The following is a 23,835-nucleotide window of genomic DNA, read 5'->3' on the forward strand; positions in this document are numbered from 1 at the left end:
CCGTAAGAGAGACTTGATGCCTCCGGGGAGCAAGAAGGAAGCCGCTCCCACCGTGCCTGCCCGTGAGCGACGGTGGTTCAGAGGCTGCTCTGGAAGGGGGCCGAGGAGCCCCATCTTTCTTGTCTCCCTCACCCCCACTAGCCCCTTCCAATGTTCCCTCTAAGCTGCGGAGCCCTGTGAGCAAACGTTCCACTTGGTGAGCTTACTGGCATCAAAGTTGTGAGCGAGGAATTTGGCAGCTGCATCAGTTCGTTTGCACTGGAGCCCTCCTTCCTGAGCGAAGACGAACAATGTGTGAGCCGGAGGCTAAAAAACTGTGAGCTGGCTTAGAGGGAACACTGGCCCCTTCTACCTGGGGGGCTCAATTTGAAAGAGGCCCGGGCAGGCCCATAGCCAGGATTTTTTAATTCTGGGGGGGGGGCTTTAAAGAAGTCAGGGGGCACCCGCACACCCCACCCCCAAGGGAGCACTACAAATAAAATAAAAAATTGGAAGTTGGGGGGGCCAGGGGCTGGATGGGAAGCCAGGGGGCCTTGGTAGTGAGTCAGGGGACCAGGCCCCGAGAGGCCCCACTGTAGCTGCAGGCCCGGGCCTGGGTTCCCTGCCCCCCACTATCCTCTTTAATTCTCCTGGTGGGCTTCTTTTATTGCCCAGAGGGGCTACCTGGATGAGCCACGGAGTCGGAGGCGCTGTGCCACAGCAGAGTTTTAAAATCTTGTTTTAAAAAGATTGCATTCAAAATACAAAGAGCCAGTGTGGTACAGTGGTTAAGAATGTGGGCCTAAGATCTGGGAGATCCGGCTTTAAATCCCCACTCCTGCTATGGAAGCAGGCCGGCTGGCCGCACGCTCTCAGCCAAGCCCACGTAGCAGGGTTGTTGTGAGGATAAAGTGGAAGGAGAGGAGAATGGTGTGAGTCGCTTTCGGGTCCCTGTTGGGGAGAAAGGCAGGGTGCAAATAAATAATTAGATAAATGAAAAGCAAATGGTGCAAACGGTTGTTAATAACTTCCATAAAAGAAGACGGCTCCAAGCGAAACGCTTAAGTCCAGGCAAAGAGATTGGAGTTTTCTTCAGAGGTGCTGCAGTGTGAAGGAAGAAGAAAAGGAGATTCGATTTATACCCCATCCTTCACTACCCAAGGGAGTCTCAGAGTGGCTTACAAACTCCTTTCCCTTCCCCTCCCCACAACAGACACCCTGTGAGGTAGAAGAAGAGACTGGATTTATACCCTGCCCTTCACTACCCAAGGGAGTCTCAGAGTGGCTTACAAACTCCTTTCCCTTCCCCTCCCCACAACAGACACCCTGTGAGGTAAAAGAAGAAGAGACTGGATTTATACCCTGCCCTTCACTACCCAAGGGAGTCTCAGAGTGGCTTACAAACTCCTTTCCCTTCCCCTCCCCACAACAGACACCCTGTGAAGTGGGTGGGGCTGAGAGAGTTCTTGACAGAAACTGCTCTTTTTCAAGAACAGCTCTTATCAGAACTATGGCTTGCCCAAGGTCATCCAGCCAGGTGCAAGTGGAGGAGTGGGGAATCAAACCCGGTTCTCCCGGATTAGAGTCCGCGCACTTAACCACTACACCACACTGGCTGCGTGCAGGAGCTCAGGGCGGCCAGTTGTCTTGCGCTGGGGGAACTGAGGCACATCAGCTGTCAGGCTGGACCTTAAACACCACGCTTGTGGAGCCCAAGGAAAACAAGAGGGCAGACCCTGTGCCGGGGAAATAAAGACCACAGCGTGTTCCCCCAGGGGTCCCAGGCCTCCTTGGAGGGCATGCGAGCGCAGTGCTCAGGGAGAGCTTCAGAGGTCCATCTGATTTATTATGTGTATGTATTTATTTTCAAAATCTGTACTTTCCCCCCCTGCCCTCATCAGGGCTGCCGGATTAATAACATAAGCACATGTCTTGAGAACCATTAAAGCAGGCCGCCTCTTCCTTTGGTCTCCTGCCTAGCCAAGGCCTTTGCTTATGGCGGAAGCACCTGCTGCCAGGATGGGCTGCCGTTTACAAGGAGTGGGAAGCAGGCGGAAGATTTCTACCTGGACAGGCAGGCCCCTGTTGGGGTTGACTACGTCCGGAGGAGCATCCTTGTGGAGGTAAGCCCTCTCCTTGTGGTGGACGCATCTCCCCACCAGTTTTAGCCGGCTTGCGGGGTGCCCGGCTCCCTCAAAGGGCCAGATGCTGCAGTGGCATGGAGTGTTCTCCCCACCCCTGCCCCCCGTGGTGTCTGACGTAGCTGCTGCTTCAGTCTTTCTTCACGTGTGTGTGGCTTTCTGTCTTTCCACAGCCAGAGGGGCTGACCAGGGAGTACACCTACAGCGTCTTCTTCTGCCCTAATGGTAAGAGAGCCCTCAAGTGGGAGCAGGCCTCCTATCACTCGCTCTTCAAAGAGAATCCCCCCAGCCATGAGGCCTACTTTCTGCATTGTCTTTTGTTGTCTCGTCTATTGGCTGTCCCACCCCCCACCCCATGTTTTTATCTGTCCCTGCCCCGTTGTGGGCCTTAAAATACCATTGCAGCTCCGTTCTGCCCAGTGTGGATTGGCTTTCCCCCCACTGGGTTGCTGATGCAGCTCAGCTTCTTAACTGTGCTGGCTCTTGTTTGCCAGATCGGCCCACCAGACTGTCTTTAAGTGAGGGGGGGAAAGCTAACGCAGATTAGAAATGGAACTGCACCAGCGACCCAAAGGGGAACGGCCCAAAGTGTTCCCGAGGCTTTCCCAGTGCAACCGCCCGTTGAAGTTTTGCACTCAGAAATGCTTTAGGCGAACAGGAAATAATTAAGCTGAGAAGCAGAAGCAGCCGTCTGACGGCAGAGAGGGGAGAAGCAAAGTGTCAACCCGAGAAGCAAGACCTGTGCTGAATAGGACTTACTTCCGAGTAGCAGTAGGATCTTAGCCACCCTGCATTTTTGTGGGGAATGTAGTGCTATAGTAGAGGGTTAAGACACTGAACTGCAGACTGGAAGGTCTGTAGTTCAGCCGTTCGAGACCCAAGTGGCGCGTGACGGAGCGAGCTCCCGTCTCTGGCCCCAGCTCCTGCCAACCTAGCAGTTCGAAAGCAAGAAATTGCAAGTAGATGAACAGGTACCCCTTTGGTGGGAAGATAACAGCATTCCTCGGCATCTAGTCATGCCAGCCACATGACCACGGAAACATCTTCAGACAGCGCTGGCTCTTCAGATTGGAAATGGAGATGAGCACCGCATCCCTAGAGTCAGATCTGATTGGCTTTCGAGCGAGGGAAACCTTTGCTAGTGCTATAGTGAGCAGAGCCTGGAAAAGGACAAGAGTTGTACACTTCAGGTGTGCCTTGGGTGGCTGTGTGGAGCCCTGCTGTGATTCTGCTTGCCGCTATCTGTGGAATAGTGGTGGCTGAGCGGCACAAAAAGGCCCTGGCCGTGGGGTGTGAGGAGAGTGATCATATTCATCCTAGCCTTGTTGCCTGACCCACTGTTTAGAATGTGCTTTCCTCTAGAGCAGTCAAAAACTGGCATCAAACAGAACTTTAAGACTGGTTTTTGCACTGGCGGGGTGGTGGTGTTTAGAACTTGTGGATCACTGGGGGTGGGGTGGGATGCTTAGACTAGGATTGACTGGGAGCCGTACATTTTTCAGCTTCCCTGGTCTCAAAGGTGTGCCTCATTATTGGTTTCCAGTCTCCACAAATTGGAGGCCAGTTTGGTGTAGTGGTTAAGTGCGCGGACTCTAATCTGGGAGAGCCGGGTTTGATTCCCCACTCCTCCACTTGCACCTGCTGGATGACCTTGGGAAAGCTGTAGTGCTGGCACAGCTGTCCTTGAAAAAGAGCAGTTTCTGTCAGAGCTCTCTCAGCCCCACCTACCTCACAGGGTGTCTGTTGTGGGGAGGAGAGGGGAAAGTTTGTAAGCCACTCTTAGACTCCCTTGGGTAGTGAAGGGCGGGGTATAAATCCAGTCTCTTCTTCACAAATAAATGTAGTGTGGGGCTCTTGTATGTGTGTGTGGGGGGGAGGTGTCTCCTCTGCTGAGTATAGGATGCTATTAAGATCTGAGCATGCATACTAGAGGGCCTTGGGTTCGGGGGCTGTTACAGGAAAGACCACGAAAGTATAACTTTGGGCGAGGCTGGCCCCTAATGGCTTGCACGTTTTGTTTTGTTTCCGACTAGAGAAAATTCATATTTCTACTCCTAATAAGTATGAGTACCAGTACATGCAGAAACCTTCCCGTATGACACACTTCAGTGTCGCTGTGAAGGCGCACAACAACGCCCACATCGCCTTGTCCTCCACCCCCCACGACATGACAGCAATGATAGAAGTTGTCCTCGGAGGGCATCAGAACACCAGGACGTGGATTTCCGCCAGCAAAATGGGCGAGCCGGTGGCCAGCACAGAGACACCTGGGCTCCTCTCGTGGGATGAGTTCCGGACCTTTTGGATCAGCTGGGCCAATGGGCTCATCCAGGTGGGAGGCTCATCCAGGTGGGAGGCTCATCCAGGTGGAAGCTATCCTGTGTTTGGGAATCAACCAATTAGCTAGTGCCCCTATGCTTGAATACAATCCCAAGCAGGTGTGTTTTTTTAAACAGAAAAATATTATCAGTTGTATTTTTGAAGGGCTGTGCTCAGGGCTCTTTTTGTAGAAAAAGCCCAGCAGGAACTCATTAGCATAATAGGCCACACCCAACAGCAGGAACTCATTAGCATATTGGGCCACACCCCTGACAGCACAGCTCATTAGCACATTAGGCCGCACCCACATGTTACCAGAAGTGTGGTCATCCAGCCACACCCACCTTTTGCTTCTTATTCTGTTTACCTTGTTTGTTGTCAAAACCCAGGGCCTTTTTTTGTAGCAGGAACTCCTTTGCATGTTAGGCCACACACCCCTAATGTCGCCAATCCTAATGAGTTTCTGCTGTTGGGTGTGGCCTGTTATGCTAATGAGTTCCTGCTGGACGTGGCCAACTTGGGAGCCAGCCGGAACTCCGTTCCTGTGCGTTCCTGCCCAAAAATAGCCCTGGCTGTGTTTCGAAGAATGGCCCAGAGAGGACCAAGTGTTGGGGGGGGGGGCCTTCTTGTTCCTCCCTGAGAATATTTACCAAGTCTCCAGCTCTGAACCTCTGGACACCGCCTCTCTGTCAATTCATCACAATACACATTTCTGACTTTTATTTGGAGAATGGGGCTTCTTTCTCTGCAGGTTGGCCATGGGCCCTCAGTCCTCAATGAGTCAGTCATCGTGTCGTGGGCTGCCCTGCACCCACCTGAGGTGAAGTACGTCGGCTTCTCCACGGGCTGGGGCTCCGTCGGCGAGTACAAAATCTGGAGGAAGGAAGAGGCTGATGAGAACCACAACGAAGTCTTTACGTTGGATGTCCCACACAATGTGATCCCAGGATCGGAGAAAGCCACTGCCTCTGTGATTGGTACTGGGGGCTGGGGCAACAGGGTCCACAGAGGGGTGGGCCCTTAGGACAGGATTTTAGGTGGGCCTACACCACATGGAAGGGGAGCTGCGGTGGCTCAAGTGGTTAAGATGCTGAACTGCAGGCTGTGAAAGGTCGGTAGTTCAGCTGTTCGAGACCCAAGTGTGCCGCAAGACGGAGTGAGCTCCCGTCTCTGGCCCCAAGCTCCTGCCAACCTAGCAGTTCGAAAGCAAGAAATTGCAAGTAGATAAACAGGTACCACTTCAGTGGGAAGGTAACAGCATTCCGTGCGCCTTGGTGTTTAGTCATGCTGGCCACATGACCACGGAAACGTCTTCGGACAGTGCTGGCTCTTCGACTTTGAAATGGAGATGAGCACCGCAACCCTAGAGTCGGATTCGACCGGCTTTCGAGCAAGGGAACCCTTTACCTTTACACCACATGGAGAATCCCTGGTGGATCTGGTGGAGTTGAGAATGATTTAGTTCTGCATCTTGCTTATGTCCCAGTGTGACTAGCCAGATGTCCCAATGCAGGGCAAAGCAGGGCTCATTCCCAGTGGCTGGTATGCAGTGGTATACTGGCTCTGAACATGGAGGCTTCATCTGACTGTTATGACTAATTGAAAAGCCTCAATTCCTCCCGGAATTTTTTTCTTCTCCCACTCTAAAGCTAAGCCTAATTGGTCTGTTTTCCATGGTCCTGAGCATGCATTCTTGTGGAAGTGCATAAGCACCCCTTTGCAGAATCAGACCAAGTCCAGTGTGCTTTGCGAGTAACCTGGAACCTGGCCAGTGAACACTAATGGGCCATGCTCGGCCTTCTGCCTGCCCATGTTTGTGGAAGCAGACTGCAGTCATCCTAGAGCAGAGGTTGTCTAGGCTGATGCTGGACGTCTTTCTTGTTGCCAGGGGATGTGATGGGCCCCACCTTGAACAACCTGGACAATCTCCTGCAGCTTCCTTTCGGCTGTGGGGAGCAGAACATGATCCACTTTGCACCAAATGTTTTTGTCCTCAAGTATCTGCAGAAGACCAAGCAGCTCAGCCCAGAGGTGGAAAATGAAGCCACAGACTACCTGATTCAAGGTATATTCTGTGTGTCTGGAAAAGGGGGCAGACGAGGCCAACAGGGATCAAAATCCAAAGTGGCTGTAAAGGAGCTGACATGCGGGCCCCTGCTCCGTCTGGTCCCTGGGAGGGTGGAAAACCCTGTGGCTGTTCTAAGTCTCCACTTGGCGAGGCCACCCCTACTTCCCATGTTGTGGGGACCAAGACCGAACTGGGAGGTAACCACAGCTAGTAAATCTGAAATGGATGGAGTTGCACATCCGGCATTCTACAGCTGCATTCTGGTTTAAAGGCTCCGTTTAGTTGCCGCATCTCCTGCTCCGCTTCTAGAAGCGAGCATGGAAATGATCAATTGCATTTCTGTGATTTCAGGCTATCGTGCTTTTTGGATGGCAAGCTCACTCACTGCCCTCCCCCCCCCCATCTCATTTTTGATAGCAAGACCGAATAGGTTTGGTGTGTTTCCAGAGATCAGGCTTAGAGCATTAGAGCATAAGAGGGAATTTTCATAAACAAAAATTTTAAAATGTGCACACGTGGTCTTTTCAACCTTCAGGCCAATCAAGGAAATAAAGGAAATGTGAGAACATGCAGTCTTCTGACCCTACAGTCAGTACTTATCCTTAATGATGTTTAAATAGGACAGATTAGTTTTACTTGAAGCTTTCAGATGTTTGAGGTTCAACGTTACCTTAGTTCCCAGAGTTGGTACTTCTCCGTGTGGACCTTTGCCTCAGGGAAAAATTGAGTCCTTTCCGGCTTGTGCATATCCAAGCAGAAGAGCAAGATGGAAGAGAGCTTCTTCCCATGTCCTGGGAATTTGTAGCTTCCCGTTGGGGAGTCCCCCGCCCCCATCGCTTTCCAGCCTCAAGGGGAAGAGAAGAGTATCTAGCCATCTGGCTGTCCCCTGACTCTGTCCCTTGAAGTGTGACATTTCAGCAAGGTGTGAGATGGCAACTCCTGTTGTTGCAGGAGTCTATTTGCATAACAAAGTGCTTGAGTGCTCTCTACTTGGGGGTGGGGGTGGAGGCTTTTCCTGTCCGCCAGCTACAGATTGGCAGAGGGGGCTTCTGTGGCCCAATGACTGAATTACTGGGGTGAATTCTATAGTCAAGGGGAGGGTTATCAAAGTTGCCCTAAGAGAATCTATAACAAAAACAATCTAGTAGCGCATAAAAATTGTTCTCCTGTTCTCCTGTCCTGATTCGTGCCATCTAGGATACCAGCGCCAACTGACCTACAAGAGGCAAGATGGCTCCTACAGTGCTTTTGGGGAACGGGATTCTTCAGGGAGCATGTGGTAAGTTGCCATGGAACAAGGGAGGAGTACTGCCTTTCCAGTGCCTCTTAGGGGTAGTAGCTCCGTTATGCCATAGAGGCAGATGTAGTGGGAGTCATAGAATGTTAGAGTTGGAAGGGACCTTGCAGATCATCTAGTCCAACCCCCTGCACTCTGCAAGAGCATAGCTGAAAGATAGCCCTACATACCTACAACATACCTGAAAGATGGTCGTCCAGCCAACGCTTGAAAACATCCAGCGAAGGAGCATCCACCACCTCCCGAGGCAGACTGTTCCACTGCTCAACCACTCTTACAGTTAGGAAGTTTCTCCTGATATTTAGCCGGTAACGACTCCCTTGTAACTTCCACCCATTAGACCTAGTCTGGCAATCCGGAGCAAGGGAGAATAGATCCGCTCCATCTTCTACATGACAGCCCTTCAAATACTTGAAGACTGCAATCATGTCCCCTCTAAGCCTTCTCTTTCCCAGGCTAAACATACCCAACTCTTTCAGCCTTTCCTCATAAGACTTGGATTCCAACCCTCTCACCATCCTGGTTGCCCTCTTCTGGACACGCTCGAGCTTGTCAACATCATTCTCTGGCCTTAATGGACTGAAGGCAGTAGGGAGCGAGGCTGGAGCTCACCCCACTCTCCAAGATTCTGACAGTTTGCATGACTGTAGAAGATGGATGTAGAAGATGGGATTTCTAATATGAAATCCCAGGTGCTACAGTGGAATAATGAAACTCTCCAGCTGTCTTTAAAAGCAAGTTCTTCCAGGACTGAAACTGGAAACTGTGGGAACATATGGGCCATTCTAGGTGTAGGCATCAAATGGCGGGGAGGGTCCCAGTCAGCCTTTCTTTTGATCACGGATTGGGTACCGTTTTAACACCTTGTCTAGTCTCCAGTTCTCCTCTCCCCTGAAAAATGCCACAAATGGAGCCCTAAACTGTTCATTCCAAAAAGTGAATTGTGCAACTGGATGCAAATGGTGTCATAGGTGTAAACTACTTTGGGGGGGGGGGGCTCGGACCTCCCTGGAATTTTTCCAGGGGAGACTGAACCTCTCCTGGTCAACCAGTGCCTGGCAATATCAAGTTTAAAAGTTTCCTTTGGGCTCATTTTTTCCTTCCAGGCTCACTTTCTTACAAATGCTAATTGAGTTAGCAGGATAGACAATGGGATGGTTAAACATCCTCCTTCTCCCCCTCCCTTTCTCCCAGCAGGGAGGCGTCAAATGCTTGTCTTTAGGTAGACAGAGCTCTGCCTTTATCTCAGTGGGGGGAAAGATTTGATAACACTCCTTGCCACAGGAAGAAAATGTCTCTTGTGGCTGGATCCATCAGGAGAGTCAGACCTCTGGTCTGAGGTCTAAGCCCATCTGCATGAACAAGATTGGGGCGGGGGGACATGTAGATCAGACACCTTTTAAAATTTCCTTTTGCCCAGAGAGAACATTGGCAAGGAATGTGCACTCTGTACATGTTCACGTTCTTCATTTTGCTGTTACTTAAAATGGTATGGTACAGTTTCAAAGGGGCAACCAACTAGGGTGTACTAAGAGGAATGACAGGATTGCCCATTGGAAACAATTGAAGAGACTTGAAGGCCCATTGGAGATCATGGGAGCCAGGAATGCCAATTGACTTGCATGGGCTCCACTGAAATACATTGCAGCACAAAAAAAGTTGCAAAGAAAATGTGGAATGGTTTTTCCATTAAGGTCTTTGGGCCCAGATAGGCTACTCTGGGACTGGAATGACAGCTCCCAGAATGGAAAGACAATCCCTAGGAATAAAGTCTGTGCTCTGGGACTAGACTGACAGCCCTCAGGGTGGAATTACAGTCCCTAGGAAGAGAATCTGTGCTCTGGTAACTGGAATGGCAGTCCCCAGAGTGGAATAATGATCCCTAGCAATAGAATCTGTGCTGTGGGACTGAAATGACAGGTCAGCCCCTGGGAATAGGCTCAGTGCTGTGGGACTGGAATGACAGGTTGCAAAGTGGAATGACAGCACCTGGGAATAGGCTCAGTGCTCTGGGACTTGTACTCACTTGTAGGATATGAGTTTGAAGAAGATTGCTGCTACTCTGAACTCTGTACATTGCTCAGAAATTGAGTGCACAGCAACTGTTTGGTATTCTGGCTCAGAGATTTCAGCCATGCACTTACCAAGCTTAGAAATTGAGTGCATAACAACTGCTTTGAATTCTGCCCTGGCTCAGAGTCTCCAGCCATGCATTTACCAAACGAAGGCATCTTTGATGCCACAATTTAGTAAATTTCAGTACAAAGTCACCCTTATGAATAAGGCAGAAACAAGACTCCTGTAAATGAATGTCCAGGAAAACTTCTGTGCTTTTCTGTGCTGCCTTTCTTACTGTCAAATTTGTGACCCTTTGTTTGTCCTATGCACATGGCATGTATATTTGCAGATCTTAAAGTTACAATTCTAAAAGTGAATTTCAAAAACAGGACACAGCAGGAGACTGCTGAGATACCACTATAACCACTGGCCAGTTTCCACCTTTTCCTGAGTTTAGCCCAGCCCAGCCCAGGGGAATTGCTGGGGGGGTGGGTGTCAACCTCCTTTAAATTTCTGAGGCGCTTCTCTCTAAATCCCTCATGGCTCCGCCTCCATAGATAGTGACGTCACTGGCTCCTCCCTATGATGTCACTGGGCCCCAGTTCTTTTAAGGGCCTAGCATAGCAATGCCCCTGGCACAGCCCCCGCCCCGCCCCCCCTAAAATGGAAAGTCAACGCTTTTGAAGGGTGTGAGCTTATTTTCAGCCACTTCTGTGAGCTATAAGCTTTTTTGCAGTCTGGGGTTGTGAAGCCACCCCAAGGCCGCTCCACGGCTGGGCTGGTGCTCGCAGGCCCAGCCGTGGGTCCTTGGGAAACCGCCAGTGCTCCGCTCCGGGCTGACCTCTTGCCCGCCGGCTCTCTGTGTCGCTTCCAGGCTGACGGCCTTTGTGCTCAAGTCCTTTGCTCAGTCCCGGGGATTCATCTTCATCGACCCCAAGGAGCTGCTGGTGGCCAAGGACTGGATCATTCAGCACCAGAAGGAGGAGGGCTCCTTCCCAGCGGTGGGCAGGATTTTGAACAAGGACATCCAGGTATGGGGGGGGGGGGCAGCACCCAGAGAAAGGCTCCTTCCCTCCAAAGCAGCCACTCGCTGTGGGCTGTGGGGCAGATGGGGGCCCACCTGAGAGCCGCCAGGGGCCGTGCACTTTCCAGGGCTGGCTGGCAGCAGCCATTTTGCTCAGGGGGGGGGGGGGGGGGGGGGGAAGTGGGGGGGATAATGGCACAAATGACCAATGGGATGATGGCTGGAGTCTATGCTCTTTTTGTAGCAGGAACTCCTTTGCATATTAGGCCACACACCCCTAATGTAGCCAACCCTCCAAGAGCTTACAGAGCTCTTCTCACAGGGGCTACTGTAAGCTCTCGGAGGATTGGCTACATTAGGGGTGTGTCACTTAATATGCAAATGAGTACCTGCTACAAAAAGAGCCCAGAAACAGAGCCCTGCCAGGGCCGGTCTGACCCTCCTCCAGCCACGGCTTGCCAGGATGGAAGCAAGGACGTTCACGTGACTTAGGAATATGTGATCCCAGGAAAAGGCATGGGAACAACAAGAAATCTGCAGCTGTGATCAGGGGGGAAGCCGCGGGCCGGCCCGGTCACTCTGGCAGGGCTCTTTCTGCCCGGAACATCTTCCGTGGTCTGCCTTGTACCCCAAATGGGATGCTGGCCGGGCAAAAACCCTGTGGAAACTCGGGGGGGGGGGGGAGAGAACCTGAGGAGGACAGGATTTGGGGACGGGAAGAGGGCTTAGTGGGGTTGGGATTCCATGGGGCACCCTCTGGAATCGCCATTCCCTCCAGGGGAACTGACCTCTGTGGTCTAGAGAGCCATTGGAGCTCTGGGAGAACTCCAGGCCACACCTGGAGGCTGGCAAGGCTACGTTCAGGCCCCTGCCGAGTGGCTCCGTGTGCTTCGTCGTGACCCGCATGGGTCTTGAGGGGGGGGTCGCTTGAAGGAGTTGCTGGGTGAGTGCCAGGCAGTCACAGGTGAAGGGCTGTTTTTTTGGGGGGGGGGGGGGTCTGGGGGGGGGGGGTTTTTGTGGGGGGGGGGGGTGGCCAGTGCCATGTTTATATCAGGCCGCCTTCATGTTTGGGTGTGGAGGGGCCTTGGTTGCCCTGCTGTGGGGGGGAAGGGGCTTGGCTCTGGGGTCTGGCGGGATTTCCCTTCCGGCGGCAGTGCTGGTTTGGGAAGCGGCACGCAAGTGCAGGTCTCATGGCTCCACGTGTGTTCCCCGCCAGGGAGGGATCCACGGGAAGGTCTCGCTGACGGCGTATGTGGTGGCGGCACTTCTAGAGACGGGGGTGACCTCTGAGGTAAAGGGGATGTCTTGGGGGGGGGGGCCTTTGCTGTGGCCAACAGCCCACTCTCGGCCTTCTGCCATGGGTTTTTTTTGTGGGGAAGGAGGAGGCTCTTTCTGGCTCCACCAGAGAGCTCTGATCCCACAGTCTCTACTCAAGAGGAGCAGGTTGCTTGTGAGAGTGGGTGTGCAGGGCACGGTGGGCACCTGGGATTTTGTTGGGCCAGTGCCCCTGGTGGGGCGGTGCCACTGCTGTTGAAATCCTGCTTTGTGCCCTTCAGCCCCCAAATCCAGCCTTTCTTGACCAATGGGGAGTGGCTCTGTCCAGGATACTGCTTTGCTGCTCCTGGTGCAAAGCCTGACTTTCTGGACGGTGCTGGAAGCCACCAAAGCCAGCTCTTCTCCCTCAGCGGGGAGTTCCCAGTGCTGCTGCTCCATTTCCATGGGGTTCACTGTCTCTGTGACCGCCTTTGGCTAGGAGCAAACAGGCTGGGGGGGGTGCTTCAGTGGAGTCTGAACGGCTCTGTGTTTCGTGAAAATGTTCCCGTAGATGACCTGAGCGACATCCCAGGACGCTGAGGTTCCTGGGAAAGTAGGTGGCAGTTCTCACACGGCCCTTGTGACCCCTTTTCTCCTTCCTTGGCTGTGTGACCACTCGTCAGCTCTGCCTTGGCCATGCACGGCTGTGCTGTCCCTCCTCTGGGTGCCGGGCTTTCTAACCTGCCGCTGAAGTTAAGAACATAAGAACACAAGAGACGCCAATGTTGGATCAGGCCAAAGGCCCATCCGGTCCAACACTCTGTGTCACACAGTGGCCAGAAATACCAGTGCCATCAGGAGGTCCAGCAGTGGGGCCAGGACATTAGAAGCCCTCCCACTGTTGACCCCCCCAAGCACCAAGAAGACAGAGCATCCCTTGCCCCAGAGCCCCTATCTATACCTTGTGGCTAACAGCCACTGATGGACCTCTGCTCCATACGCTTATCTAATTCCCTCTTGAAGCCGTCCATGCTTGTAGCCGCCACCACCTCCTGCGGCAATGAATTCCGTGTGTTAATCACTCTTTGGGTGAAGAAGTACTTCCTTTCATCCGTTCTAACCCGACCGCTCAGCAGTTTCGTGGAGTCCCCACGAGTTCTTTGTATTGTGAGAAAGGGAGAAAAGGACCTCTTTCTCTACCTGCTCTGATCCCATCCCACGAGTTCTGACCAGGCTCTCTCCTCCCTCTGGTTTAGGAAGAGAAGGTGTCTGTGGCCAAAGCAAAGCTCTTCTTGGAGTCCAACATGTACTCAGTGGACGACCCATACACCACGGTGCTGATGGCCTATGCCCTCACGCTACTGCGCAGCCCCTTGGCAGGGGTGGCGCTGCGTAAGGTGAACAGCCTGGCCATCACACAAGGTAAAAACAAAAGCAAAAAAACCCCATCCCTACCCCTGGGCAGCCTTTCCAGATGTTTCAGTTTGCATAAATGCTGGAGGGGGAGGGGCCGCCGGGTGACCCCCAGTTGACGGAGCAGTCCTCTTTTCTTCGTCTCTCCTACGGCCTCTCCACCCATGACGAGGCTTGTTATTCAGATATCTATTTTAAATACTTTATTTTTATCGACTTTATATCCTGCCTCTCTCTCTGGGACTCGAGGCGGAGTCCCAGACGCAGACGGCACGAGGCGACCAATAGACAGCGCAGCAGAACGAGGGTCACAGAATTAGGGAGCACGAAGTGGGAGCCTGCAAAGCTTGTGGAGGGGGGGGCAGAATCCCATCCTCCTTGTGCTCTGGCCTGCAGGCCCAGTTTCTGCCCTGCCCTTCTAGGGGTCCCCAACTCCTGGAGGGGTTTTGCTTTCTCTCTAGGGTAGCCGATGCCACCACGTGCCCTTTTTCAAGGAATTGCCCTCTGGGAGGGACAGGACTTCCAGCTTCCCTTCCAAGTTCTGAGGCCTTTTTCCTCTGTCTGTGTCTCCCGCTGCCCAGCACCTGGCCACTACAGGAACAGATTAATGCCTTGGGCACCCTTGGAGGAATAGCTGCTTGCCAAACCCCCTGGAGCCACTTTTAAGAACATAAGAGAAGCCAATGTTGGATCAGGCTAATGGCCCATCTAGTCCAACCCTCTGTCACACAGTAGCCAAAAATACCAGGTGCCATCAGGAGGTCCAGCAGTGGGTGGGGGGAGGACACTAGGAGCCCTCCCACTGTTGCCCCCCCCAGCACCAAGAATACAGTGCATCACTTGCCCCAGACTGAGAGTTCCTATCTATACCCTGTGGCTAATAGCCACTGATGGACCTCTGCTCCATATGCTTATCTAATTCCCTCTTGAAGCCGTCCATGCTTGTAGCCGCCGCCACCTCCTGTGGCAGTGAATTCCATGTGTTAATCACTCTTTGGGCGAAGAAGTACTTCCTTTTATCCGTTCTAACCCAACTGCTCAGCAATTTCATGGAGTAATCTTATAAACCTCAATCATGTCACTCCTCATCTGTCGTTTCTCCAAGCTAAAGAGCCCCAAGCGCTTTAGCCTTTCTTTATAGGGAAAGTGTTCCAACCCTTTGATCATTCTAGTTGCCCTTTTCTGCACTTTTTCCAATGCTATATCTTTTTTGAGGTGTGGTGACCAGAACTGTACACGGGATTCCAAATGAGGTCGCACCATTGATTTTTACAGGGGCATTATGATACTGGCTGATCTGTTTTCAGTTTCCTTCCTAATAATCCCCAGCATAGCGTTGGCCTTTTTTATTGCAGTCACACGCTGTCTTGACATTTTCAGTGAGTTATCCACTACGACTCCAAGATCTCTCTCTTGGTCAATCTCTACCAGTTCGGACCCCATCAACGTGCATTTATAGTTAGGATTTTTGGCTCCAGTGTGCATCACCTTGCACTTGGCCACATTGAACCCCATTTGCCATGTTGATGCCCACTCGCCCATCCTCGACAGATCCCTTTGGAGTGCCTCACAATCCTCCCTGCTTTTCACCACCCTGAACAACTTCATGTCATGTACAAATTTAGCCACTTCACTGCTTACTCCCAACACCAAATCATTAATGAACAAGATAAAAAGCATCAGACCCAGTACTGATCCCTGTGGTACCCCACTGCTTACCACCCTCCACTGAGAAAATGGCCCATTTATAACTCTCAATTTTCCTATTAATTAGCCAATTTTTGTTCCACAAGAGGACTTGTCCTTTTATCCCATGACTATTGAGCTTACTTAGGAGCCTTTGATGAGGAACTTTATCAGAAGTTTTCTGGAAGTCAAGGTAAACAACATCTGTTGGGTCCCCCTTGTCCACATGTTTGTTCACCCCCTCAAAGAACACTAACAGGTTAGTGAGACAAGATCTTCCCTGACAGAACCCACACACAAAACAAAGGTTTTGTTCATCAGTGTGCCTACAATTCTTTCCCTAATAACAGTTTCCACCAACTTACCCGGTATCGACGTCAGACTGACTGGCCTGTAATTTCCCGGATCTCCTCTAGAACCCTTTTTAAAGATGCGAGTGACATTAGTTACCTTCCAGTCCTCAGGAACGGAGGCAGATTTTAATGAAATATTACATATTTTTGTCAGGAGATCCACAAGTTCACATTTGAGTTCTTTCAGAACTCTTGGATGTATGCCATCTAGGCCTGGTGATTCATCAGTTTTTAAATTGTCTATCAGTCGTAGAACATCCTCTCTCATCACCTCAATCTGATTCAGGTCTTTCAACACCCCTCCTTTCAACACTGGGTTGACATTTTCATTGATGATTTTCATTGATCTGTCCACTACAACCTTAAGATCTCCTTCAGTGTCAGTTTTTTGTTCCAAATTCCTAACAATTTATGAGGAAACAGTGGTCCCAATACCAATCCTGTGGGACCCTACTGCTCACATCTCTCCACTGAGAGAAATGTCAGTTTATTCCTACTCTCCTCTTATCCCATGACTGCTAAACTTACTCAAGAGGAGTCTTTGCTGAGGGAATCATGTCAAGAGTCTTTTGAAAGTCCAAGTATATAAAGTCTACCAGATCACCCTTATCCACCCGCTTGTTAACAGGTTCAAAGAGCTCCACGAGGTTGGGCGGGACTTCCCTTTGCGGAAGCTGGGCTGATTTTCCCTTGGCAGGCTTTTCTTTTTGACGTGCTTAATCATTCTCTCGTTTAATAACATTCTACTAATTTATGTGGAACAGACGTTAGTCTAACTAGCCTCTAATACCCTGGGTCCCCTATAGACCTCTTTTTAAAAATGGGGATGACATTTTATATTTTCCAGTCCTCCAGCACGGAGACTGACTTTAGTGACAAGTTACATGTGTTTGTTAGAAGGCCAGGCATTTCACATCTGAGTTCCCTAAGAATCCTCGGACACGTGACATCTGGCATACCCATGTTGTGTGAGGGCATGCTTCCTTTATGCACATCTTACGCGTACTGCTCCTCACCTTCATGTCGTGACAGAGTGCTGCAAAAAAAAGCCAGGCAAAAGATGTCTCTCTGCATCCCTGATAAAAGGCAAGATGTGGAGAACAGGCCATTCACTCCTGAGAAGAGACCCATTCTCCACTGGCTCGGGTGAGGGGGGGCTGGGTCTTGGGCTTCTGATAGCCTCAGTGGGAGGGGTTTTCCTGCTGTGGTTCTCCCCCCCCCAAAAAAAAATTTGGTCCTGTCTGACTAGCAGATAATGGGAAGGGGGGCTTTCCCCCCACTACAGTCTTTTCGTCCCTCCTACCCTCCCTTTCTTAGTCAAGAAGGAGGCTTAAAACCCCAAAATCCAGGGGGAGCCGCTGCAAGCTTGAGTAGACAATACTTACCTTGATGCCTACGAAAGTTTATACCTAGAATTAAACTTTGCTGGTCTTCAAGGTGCCACTAGACTCAAACTTTGTTCTCTTGCTTCAGCCCAACATGGCTACCCAGCCAGTGTTCCCTCTAAGCTGAGTTAGTAGGTCACAGTTTTTCAGCCCCCGGCTCACACATTTTTGTCTCAGCTCAGGAAGGAGGGCTCCAGAGCAAACTAATCTATGTAGTAGCCAAATCACTTGCTCACAACGTTAATGCCAGTCGCTCACAAAGTAGAATTTTTGCTCACAAGACTCCACAGCTTAGAGGGAGCATTGCTACACACCTGAATCTGTCGTGATGGACCAAAGGTCTGATTGCCTGTAAGGCAGCTTTATGTACTCAAGTGTTCACTCTGGAGGCAGCCTCCCCAGGAAGTCCCTGAACTACGTGGGGGCCCAGACTGGAGGCTGTTGAAAGATTAATGGCAGTGTATTGGGCCCAGGGTATATACTCTTTTTCTGCAGTAGGTTGGGATGGGGAAAGAACTCCCCCCAGCTTCTCCCTACTGCCTCTCCCTACTGGCTACCTGGAGGGGTTTGTTGTCATGTGTGGGTTTCCTGCTTTTGGCCTCCTGTGTGTGTGAGAGAGGGGGGGGGAGTTGATGGCTGGTGGCAGGAGGGGGTGTGGAGACGGAGCTGCCGCTGGACCTCGTGCCTTTGCGCTGAGTCTGGGGTCAGAGGCAGCTGGCAGGCCTGGCGTGCCGCTCCCTCCCAGGTGGCCTTCCGGCCTCTCCTCTTTGCCTCCTCTGCCTTCCTTTCCTCTTCCAGATGGCTTTACACATTGGAGCTTAACAGGGACTCTGGCGGCCAATGAGGACACCTTCATGGGATTTAGTGACGGGCTCTTTCAGTCAGGTACGCCTCCTCCACAACGCCCTGTTGCTCCTGTCGACAGCATCTCGGGCAGCAGGCAGAAGAGGGCTGTCTCCCCCCTTGTCCTTTCCAGGCAAGCATTGGCACGCAGGGGCCCATCCAGAACAGCTGGGTACAGAACGGGACTTGGGGAGTCCACAGCTCAGTGGCAGGGCGCCTGCTTTCCGTGCCGAAGGTTCCAGGTTCAGTCCCCAGGATCTCTGGATCCTTCCCCTCATCTTGGGATTAAATGCCTGAAAACTGGCCTCACCCATAGGAGGAAAGAAGGAAGACATTAGGGTGGCCAGTGAGAGGCGGCAGCGTGTCCCAAACGGCCCCCTCTGCTTGCCTTCCTTCCACCTCCAGTGGTGTCTGCCGAAGTGGAGATGACGGCCTACGCCCTGCTGACCTACACTGTGCTGGGTGATGTGGCGCTGGCGCTGCCCGTGGTCAAGTGGCTTTCTCAGCAAAGGAATGCTCTGGGCGGCTTCTCTTCCACCCAGGTGAGGCTACAGCAAATGTAGTAAACAAATAAAAGAATATTCCCAGACTTAAAAAAAAACCCTTTTTATTGCTTTATACTTGAAATGTGTGCCAACCTTCCTGCCCTCTTTTTTTTTCAAGTGATAAATTAAATGGAACGTTTTGAAAAATGAAAAATGATCAAGGTTGGTGAGAACAACATGGTGGCTCCACAGGACAGGGTTGTTCCGGAGAGAGAATGCTTCTCTCCAGGGGTCATTTCATAGAAAAAGAGCTGCAGGAGCTCATTAGCATACCCAACAGGCTATTAGCATAATAGCTCATTAGCATATGCCACACCCCCTGACATCACCGGGAGTGATGTCAGAAGGGGAAGGCGCCCCATTGGCAAAACATCTGTGGTCTTCAACTCCAGGTTTGCTGTTACAGGGAATCCTTTCCCCTGGGTGTTCCTATCTCCATTGCTCTGGCCCTCAACAGGAAGAGGGGACAGGAAGATGGAAACTCCCTGCCAGTCGGCGTGCAGCTGTGTGACCCTCCATGACCACCACCCTATTCAACTCCAGGGTTGCTGTTACAGGGAATGATAAGCAAAGGGTGTTGGCAATGATCCAGCTTTGGAGCAGCATTTCAGCTGGGTGTTCCCATCTCCATTGCTCTGGCCCTCAACAGGAAGGTCTTCAACTCCAGGTTTGCTGTTACAGGGAATCCTTTCCCCTGGGTGTTCCTATCTCCATTGCTCTGGCCCTCAACAGGAAGAGGGGACAGGAAGATGGAAACTCCCTGCCAGTCGGCGTGCAGCTGTGTGACCCTCCATGACCACCACCTTCTGTTTCCCGGAACTGCAGGACACGTGTGTGGCCCTCCAGGCTCTGGCTGAATATGCCATCCTGTCCTACACTGGAGGAGTCAACCTGACCGTTTCCTTGGCCTCCACCAACCTGGACTACCAAGAGACCTTTGAGCTGAACAAAGCCAACAAGAAGCTCCTGCAGACCACAGTGGTAAGAGGGCCCCTCCGCATGGGCAGGTTCCTCTGAATGACCGGGGAGGTGAACTTGACTGTGGCTCCCCGTTTCCCTTTCTCCACAGATCCCTTCCATTCCTACAGGGCTGTTTGTCAGTGCCAAGGGAGAAGGCTGCTGCCTCCTGCAGGTGAGAGTTCTGTCGGGGGGCTGCAGAAGGCCGTGGGGGGGTTGTCCTTTTCCCTCTCTTCCACTGGCATTTTTCCTTGGAAAAGGAACGCCAATGCTTCCCTTCGCCTGCAGATCGATGTCTCGTACAATGTCCCTGACCCCGTGGCCAATCCAGCTTTCCAGCTTCTGGTGAACCTGCAGGAACCGAAGCCGAAGCGCCGCAAGCGAGCCCCACACCCCCCGAAGCCCGTCTCCCCAGACAAGAATCGCTCGGAAGCCTCCCACTGGGAGATGGTGTCGGGGGATGACGACGACCCTGCTTCGGACCCGGACCACCGGGAGTACAAAGTGGCCGTGGAGGCCTGTGTGAGGTGGGCCTCGTGCTCTCCCCCCCCCACCCCCCCCAGGTTGAGGTGGCTGACAAACAGTGAAGCCTGGAAAATACACGCACGCGCACGCACAGTTGTAATAAGCTAAGTAAAAACAGTAAAACCATTGTGGCTTTTAAAAGAGTCTAAGCAAGTCCCTTGGACTGCAAGAAGATCAAATCAGTCAATCCTAAAAAAAATCAACCCTGACTGTTCCCTGGAAGGCCAGATAATGAAACTGAAGCTCAAATACTTTGGCCACCAAATGAGAAGGGAGCACTCTCTGGAGAAGACCCTGATGCTGGGAAAGATTGAAGGTCAAAGAAGACGGGGACGGCAAAGGATGAGATGGTTAGACAGTATCACAGATGCAACGAACATGAAGTTGAGCAAACTTCGGAGGACGGCGGAAGACCGGAAGGCCTGGCGGGAGCTGGTCCATGGGGTCGTGAAGAGTCGGACTCGACTGTGCGACTGAACAACCACAAAGCAAATGCACAAGACTCCCACAGCAAGAAGAGAGGATGCCTGAGGAATTCAGGGCAAGGCAGGGGACTGAGAAGTACAAGCAGCAGAGCGAGCGCTTGGCCCAGTCGCGCAGAGCCTTTCTCCCGGTGCCTGACTGGCATGGAGGCTCCCTGCTGGCTCCTGGCCCCACAGAGGGTCCTCCCCCCAACTGGGGGAGGTGAGGGAGTGCTGGGGTGGGCTGTCGGCTGGCTGGCTTTGGGGCTCGTGGGGCTGTCTTTTGTGCCGCTGTGTTTCCCTCGCTGCTGCTGTTTGTGCGGCCGTCGTCCTCTTAATGTCGTTTTGAAGAATAAGGCGTTTTAACTGGTTGGGTTTTTTTACAGTGCAGTCTGATGCGGAGTTACTCCGGTCAGAGTCCATTGAGGTCAATGGGTTTAGACGGAAAGAACTCTGCAAAGGATGGTGCTCTTAGCAGTGGGTTGCTGAGCTCAGCCGTGGCCTTTTCATGTGCTGCTGCTCGTGGCAGACAATTTTGATTTGCTGTTGGAAGCTGCCTTGTGTGCAGGGGGGGGGGGGCATCTAGAAAACCAAGCATGGCTGCTCCGGGGGAAAAGCCTCTCCCCCCCCCCCCCCCCCCGGGCTTTTCCTTAGAGGCACAACTTGCCTTCCGTGGGCAAGGCCTGGCTCCTTTGACTGGGGGGGACGGGGCTCATCTGCAGCTCCCTGTGGCAAACGGGATTCTGTACCAGCTGTTGTTCAGCCATTTCTCATGTGCATGCACACACACACACAGCGCTTGGGTTTCTGGCCCTGTGCTCATTCTCTCTCTCTCTCTCTCCCCCCCACGGCTCCCCTCCCTGTCCTGGGAAGATGGCTGCACTCTGGCTCTTCCAACATGGCTGTCCTAGAGGTGCCACTGCTGTCGGGCTTCCAGGCAGACATTGAGAGCCTGGACCAGGTAAGGCCTCCCTCCTGTGCTCACCCTGGGGCCAGGCAGGCCGCTCTGGGGCCAGTCCTGGCCATAGACGGGGCGGAGAGTGTGGACTGCTCTCTGGCCCTCGAGCCAAGCAGTCCTTTCCCCACCGCCTCTCTGCTCCCTGGTGACAGCCCTGTGCTGGCAGGCCCCGGCCTCCACATGGACGGAGAAGGATCTGGACACTCTTGTCTGTCTTCCCCGTGCCCCGCTGTCCTTGCTTGCCTCTGTGGGACGTTGGAGTGAGTCCTTTTCTTTCCTTCCCAGTTGCTCATGAACAAACAGATTGGCCTGAAGAGGTATGAGGTGGACGGCAGGAAGGTCCTGTTCTATTTTGACGAGGTAGGTCACTTGGCAGCATCTCTGTGTCGTGTGCAGGAGGTCCCCCGTCCCACCAAGCAGCATTCTTAAAGTGGAGGCTAAGTTCTTGACACCCCCTGGCCGAGCAGAGAGGATTTAAAATGTTGCCTGCGTGAGGACTGGCCATAGCGCCTCCGGCTTCCACATACTCTTCACGCAGGGCTCTTTTTGTAGAAAAAGCCCAGCTGGAACTCATTAGTATAAAAGGCCACACCCAACAGCAGAAACCCATTAGCATATTAGGCCACACCCCTGACAGCACAGCTCATTAGCACATTAGGCCGCACCCCCATGTTACCAGAAGTGTGGTTATCCAGCCACACCCACCTTTTGCTTCTTATTCTGTTTACCTTGTTTGTTGTCAAAACCCAGGGCCTTTTTTGTAGCAGGAGCTCCTTTGCATGTTAGGCCACACACCCCTAACGTAGCCAATCCTAATGAGTGTCTCCTGTTGGGTGTGGCCTGTTATGCTAATGAGTTCCTGCTGGGTGTGGCCAACTCAGGAGCCAGCCGGAAGTCCGTTCCTGTGCGTTCCTGCCCAAAAATAGCCCTGCTCTTCAGTGGAGAATAGCCAACCCTGTCTTGGAGGAGGAGTTAAGCTGGGCTTGGATTTCTCCTCCGGGCAGGCCGGAAGGCAGGACAGGGGCTCTGTCGCCTTTCTGCCTTGCACATGGACAGCTGTGTGGAAACGGTGACCCATCCAGACCATGGCAGCCAGACTGTGAACTGTTGCCCGGTCGCAAGGAATCTTTTCCACCCGCACTAATTTCGCCAGCTTCTCACTTAAAGCGCTGGTGTTGACTGAACACAGCTCAGAATGATCTGTGACCGTTTGTGACTGTTTGCTTATGTGTGAACTGACCCGTCCCTTACGATCTTTACCGTCAAGTGTCCCACCCTCCTGAAGGGAAGCGGTGAGGTGGGGGGACCCACCGGAGAGAGGGGCTGTGGAACTCCCCTCCCCCGCCATTCTCCTGGCACCACCTTTGAAGAGCTGGGTGAAATCTGTCCCTCTGTCCCATGCTTTTCATAGCATCTAGAAGAAGAAGAAGAGATTGAATTGATACCCCGCCCTTCACTTGGAGTCTCAGAGCGGCTTACAAACTCCTTTCCATTCCCCTCCCCACAACAGACACCCTGTGAGGTGGGTGGGGCTGAGAGAACTCTGAGACAAACTGCTCTTTTTCAAGGACAGCTCTTATCAGAGCTAAGGCTTGCCCAAGGTCATCCAGCCAGGTGCAAGTGGAGGAGTGGGGAATCAAACCCGGTTCTCCCAGATTAGAGTCCGCGCACTTAACCACTACACCAAACTGTCAAACAGTCACAAACGGTCATCTAGATCTTGGTACTGATCCTTTGCATCTGTTTTTCTGGATATTTTGTTTTATTGTGAGAGAGTATTCTTTTCTTTTTTAAAGATTTTATTGACTGTAACTTAGAAAAGGAAAGACATAACTACAAAGGGAAACTAACATATAATACACATGGAACATGTACTCATTGTAACGATTCAGATTTAACATAGGTGGAATCATTTCTTTTATACACCTAAACCAGTTTAACATTTTAATATATGGAGCTCATATCTTAACGGTTATGTTGTACAATTTCTAAGACATTCCTCAGTCCATTTATAAAACCTTGACCAGTTCTTCTCAAAGATTTCTTCTTTTTTATCTTGTAGTTGTAAAGTTAGTTTGTCCATTTCTGCTGTTTCAAATAGTTTATAGATTACGTCTTCTTTTGATGGAACTTCTTCTTTGTGAGAGAGTATTCTTGTGCCAAATTGTTAGTACCCGCCTTGAGGACATTTGCGGCAGAGAGGCGGGTTAAACAGTTCTGGAATAAGTAATAGAGTAGTGAATGACAGGATGGGGGGAGTTTTTTTTTACTAGCATTAATCCTTAGGTCCCTGCCCCACCACCGCCACAAATGCCTGGAGAAGAAGAAGAAGAGATTGGATTTATCCCCCTCCCTTCACTACCCAAAGGTGTCTCAGAGCGGCTTACAAACTCCTTGCCCTTCCCCTCCCCACAACAGACACCCTGTGAGGTGGGTGGGGCTGAGAGAACTCTGAGACAAACTGCTCTTTTTCAAGGACAGCTGTGCCAGAGCTTGTGACTGACCCAAGGTCACATCAGCAGATGCAAGTGGAGGAGTGGGGAATCAAACCCGGTTCTCCCAGATTAGA

The 23,835-nt window shown here is 51.9% G+C and overlaps 1 protein-coding gene across 1 annotated transcript in view; it reads left to right on the forward strand.

Moving 5' to 3' along the window:
• The window catches only part of CPAMD8 (C3 and PZP-like, alpha-2-macroglobulin domain containing 8), a 67,445-nt gene that overhangs the window by 37,616 nt on the left and 5,994 nt on the right, over positions 1–23,835 (forward strand). Inside the window, exons 22-37 of the mRNA XM_015424645.1 lie at positions 1,960–2,102; positions 2,294–2,345; positions 4,154–4,452; positions 5,191–5,416; positions 6,328–6,504; positions 7,705–7,786; positions 10,737–10,893; positions 12,103–12,177; positions 13,397–13,562; positions 17,776–17,862; positions 18,226–18,362; positions 19,191–19,346; positions 19,435–19,497; positions 19,611–19,849; positions 21,182–21,269; positions 21,552–21,626. Of these exons, the coding sequence (XP_015280131.1) occupies positions 1,960–2,102; positions 2,294–2,345; positions 4,154–4,452; positions 5,191–5,416; positions 6,328–6,504; positions 7,705–7,786; positions 10,737–10,893; positions 12,103–12,177; positions 13,397–13,562; positions 17,776–17,862; positions 18,226–18,362; positions 19,191–19,346; positions 19,435–19,497; positions 19,611–19,849; positions 21,182–21,269; positions 21,552–21,626 (2,222 nt within the window). The remainder of the gene's footprint in view (positions 1–1,959; positions 2,103–2,293; positions 2,346–4,153; positions 4,453–5,190; positions 5,417–6,327; positions 6,505–7,704; positions 7,787–10,736; positions 10,894–12,102; positions 12,178–13,396; positions 13,563–17,775; positions 17,863–18,225; positions 18,363–19,190; positions 19,347–19,434; positions 19,498–19,610; positions 19,850–21,181; positions 21,270–21,551; positions 21,627–23,835) is intronic.

Source organism: Gekko japonicus, unplaced genomic scaffold, assembly GCF_001447785.1.
Source record: "Gekko japonicus isolate JY-2015 unplaced genomic scaffold, Gekko_japonicus_V1.1 scaffold596, whole genome shotgun sequence".
NCBI lineage: Eukaryota > Metazoa > Chordata > Lepidosauria > Squamata > Gekkonidae > Gekko > Gekko japonicus.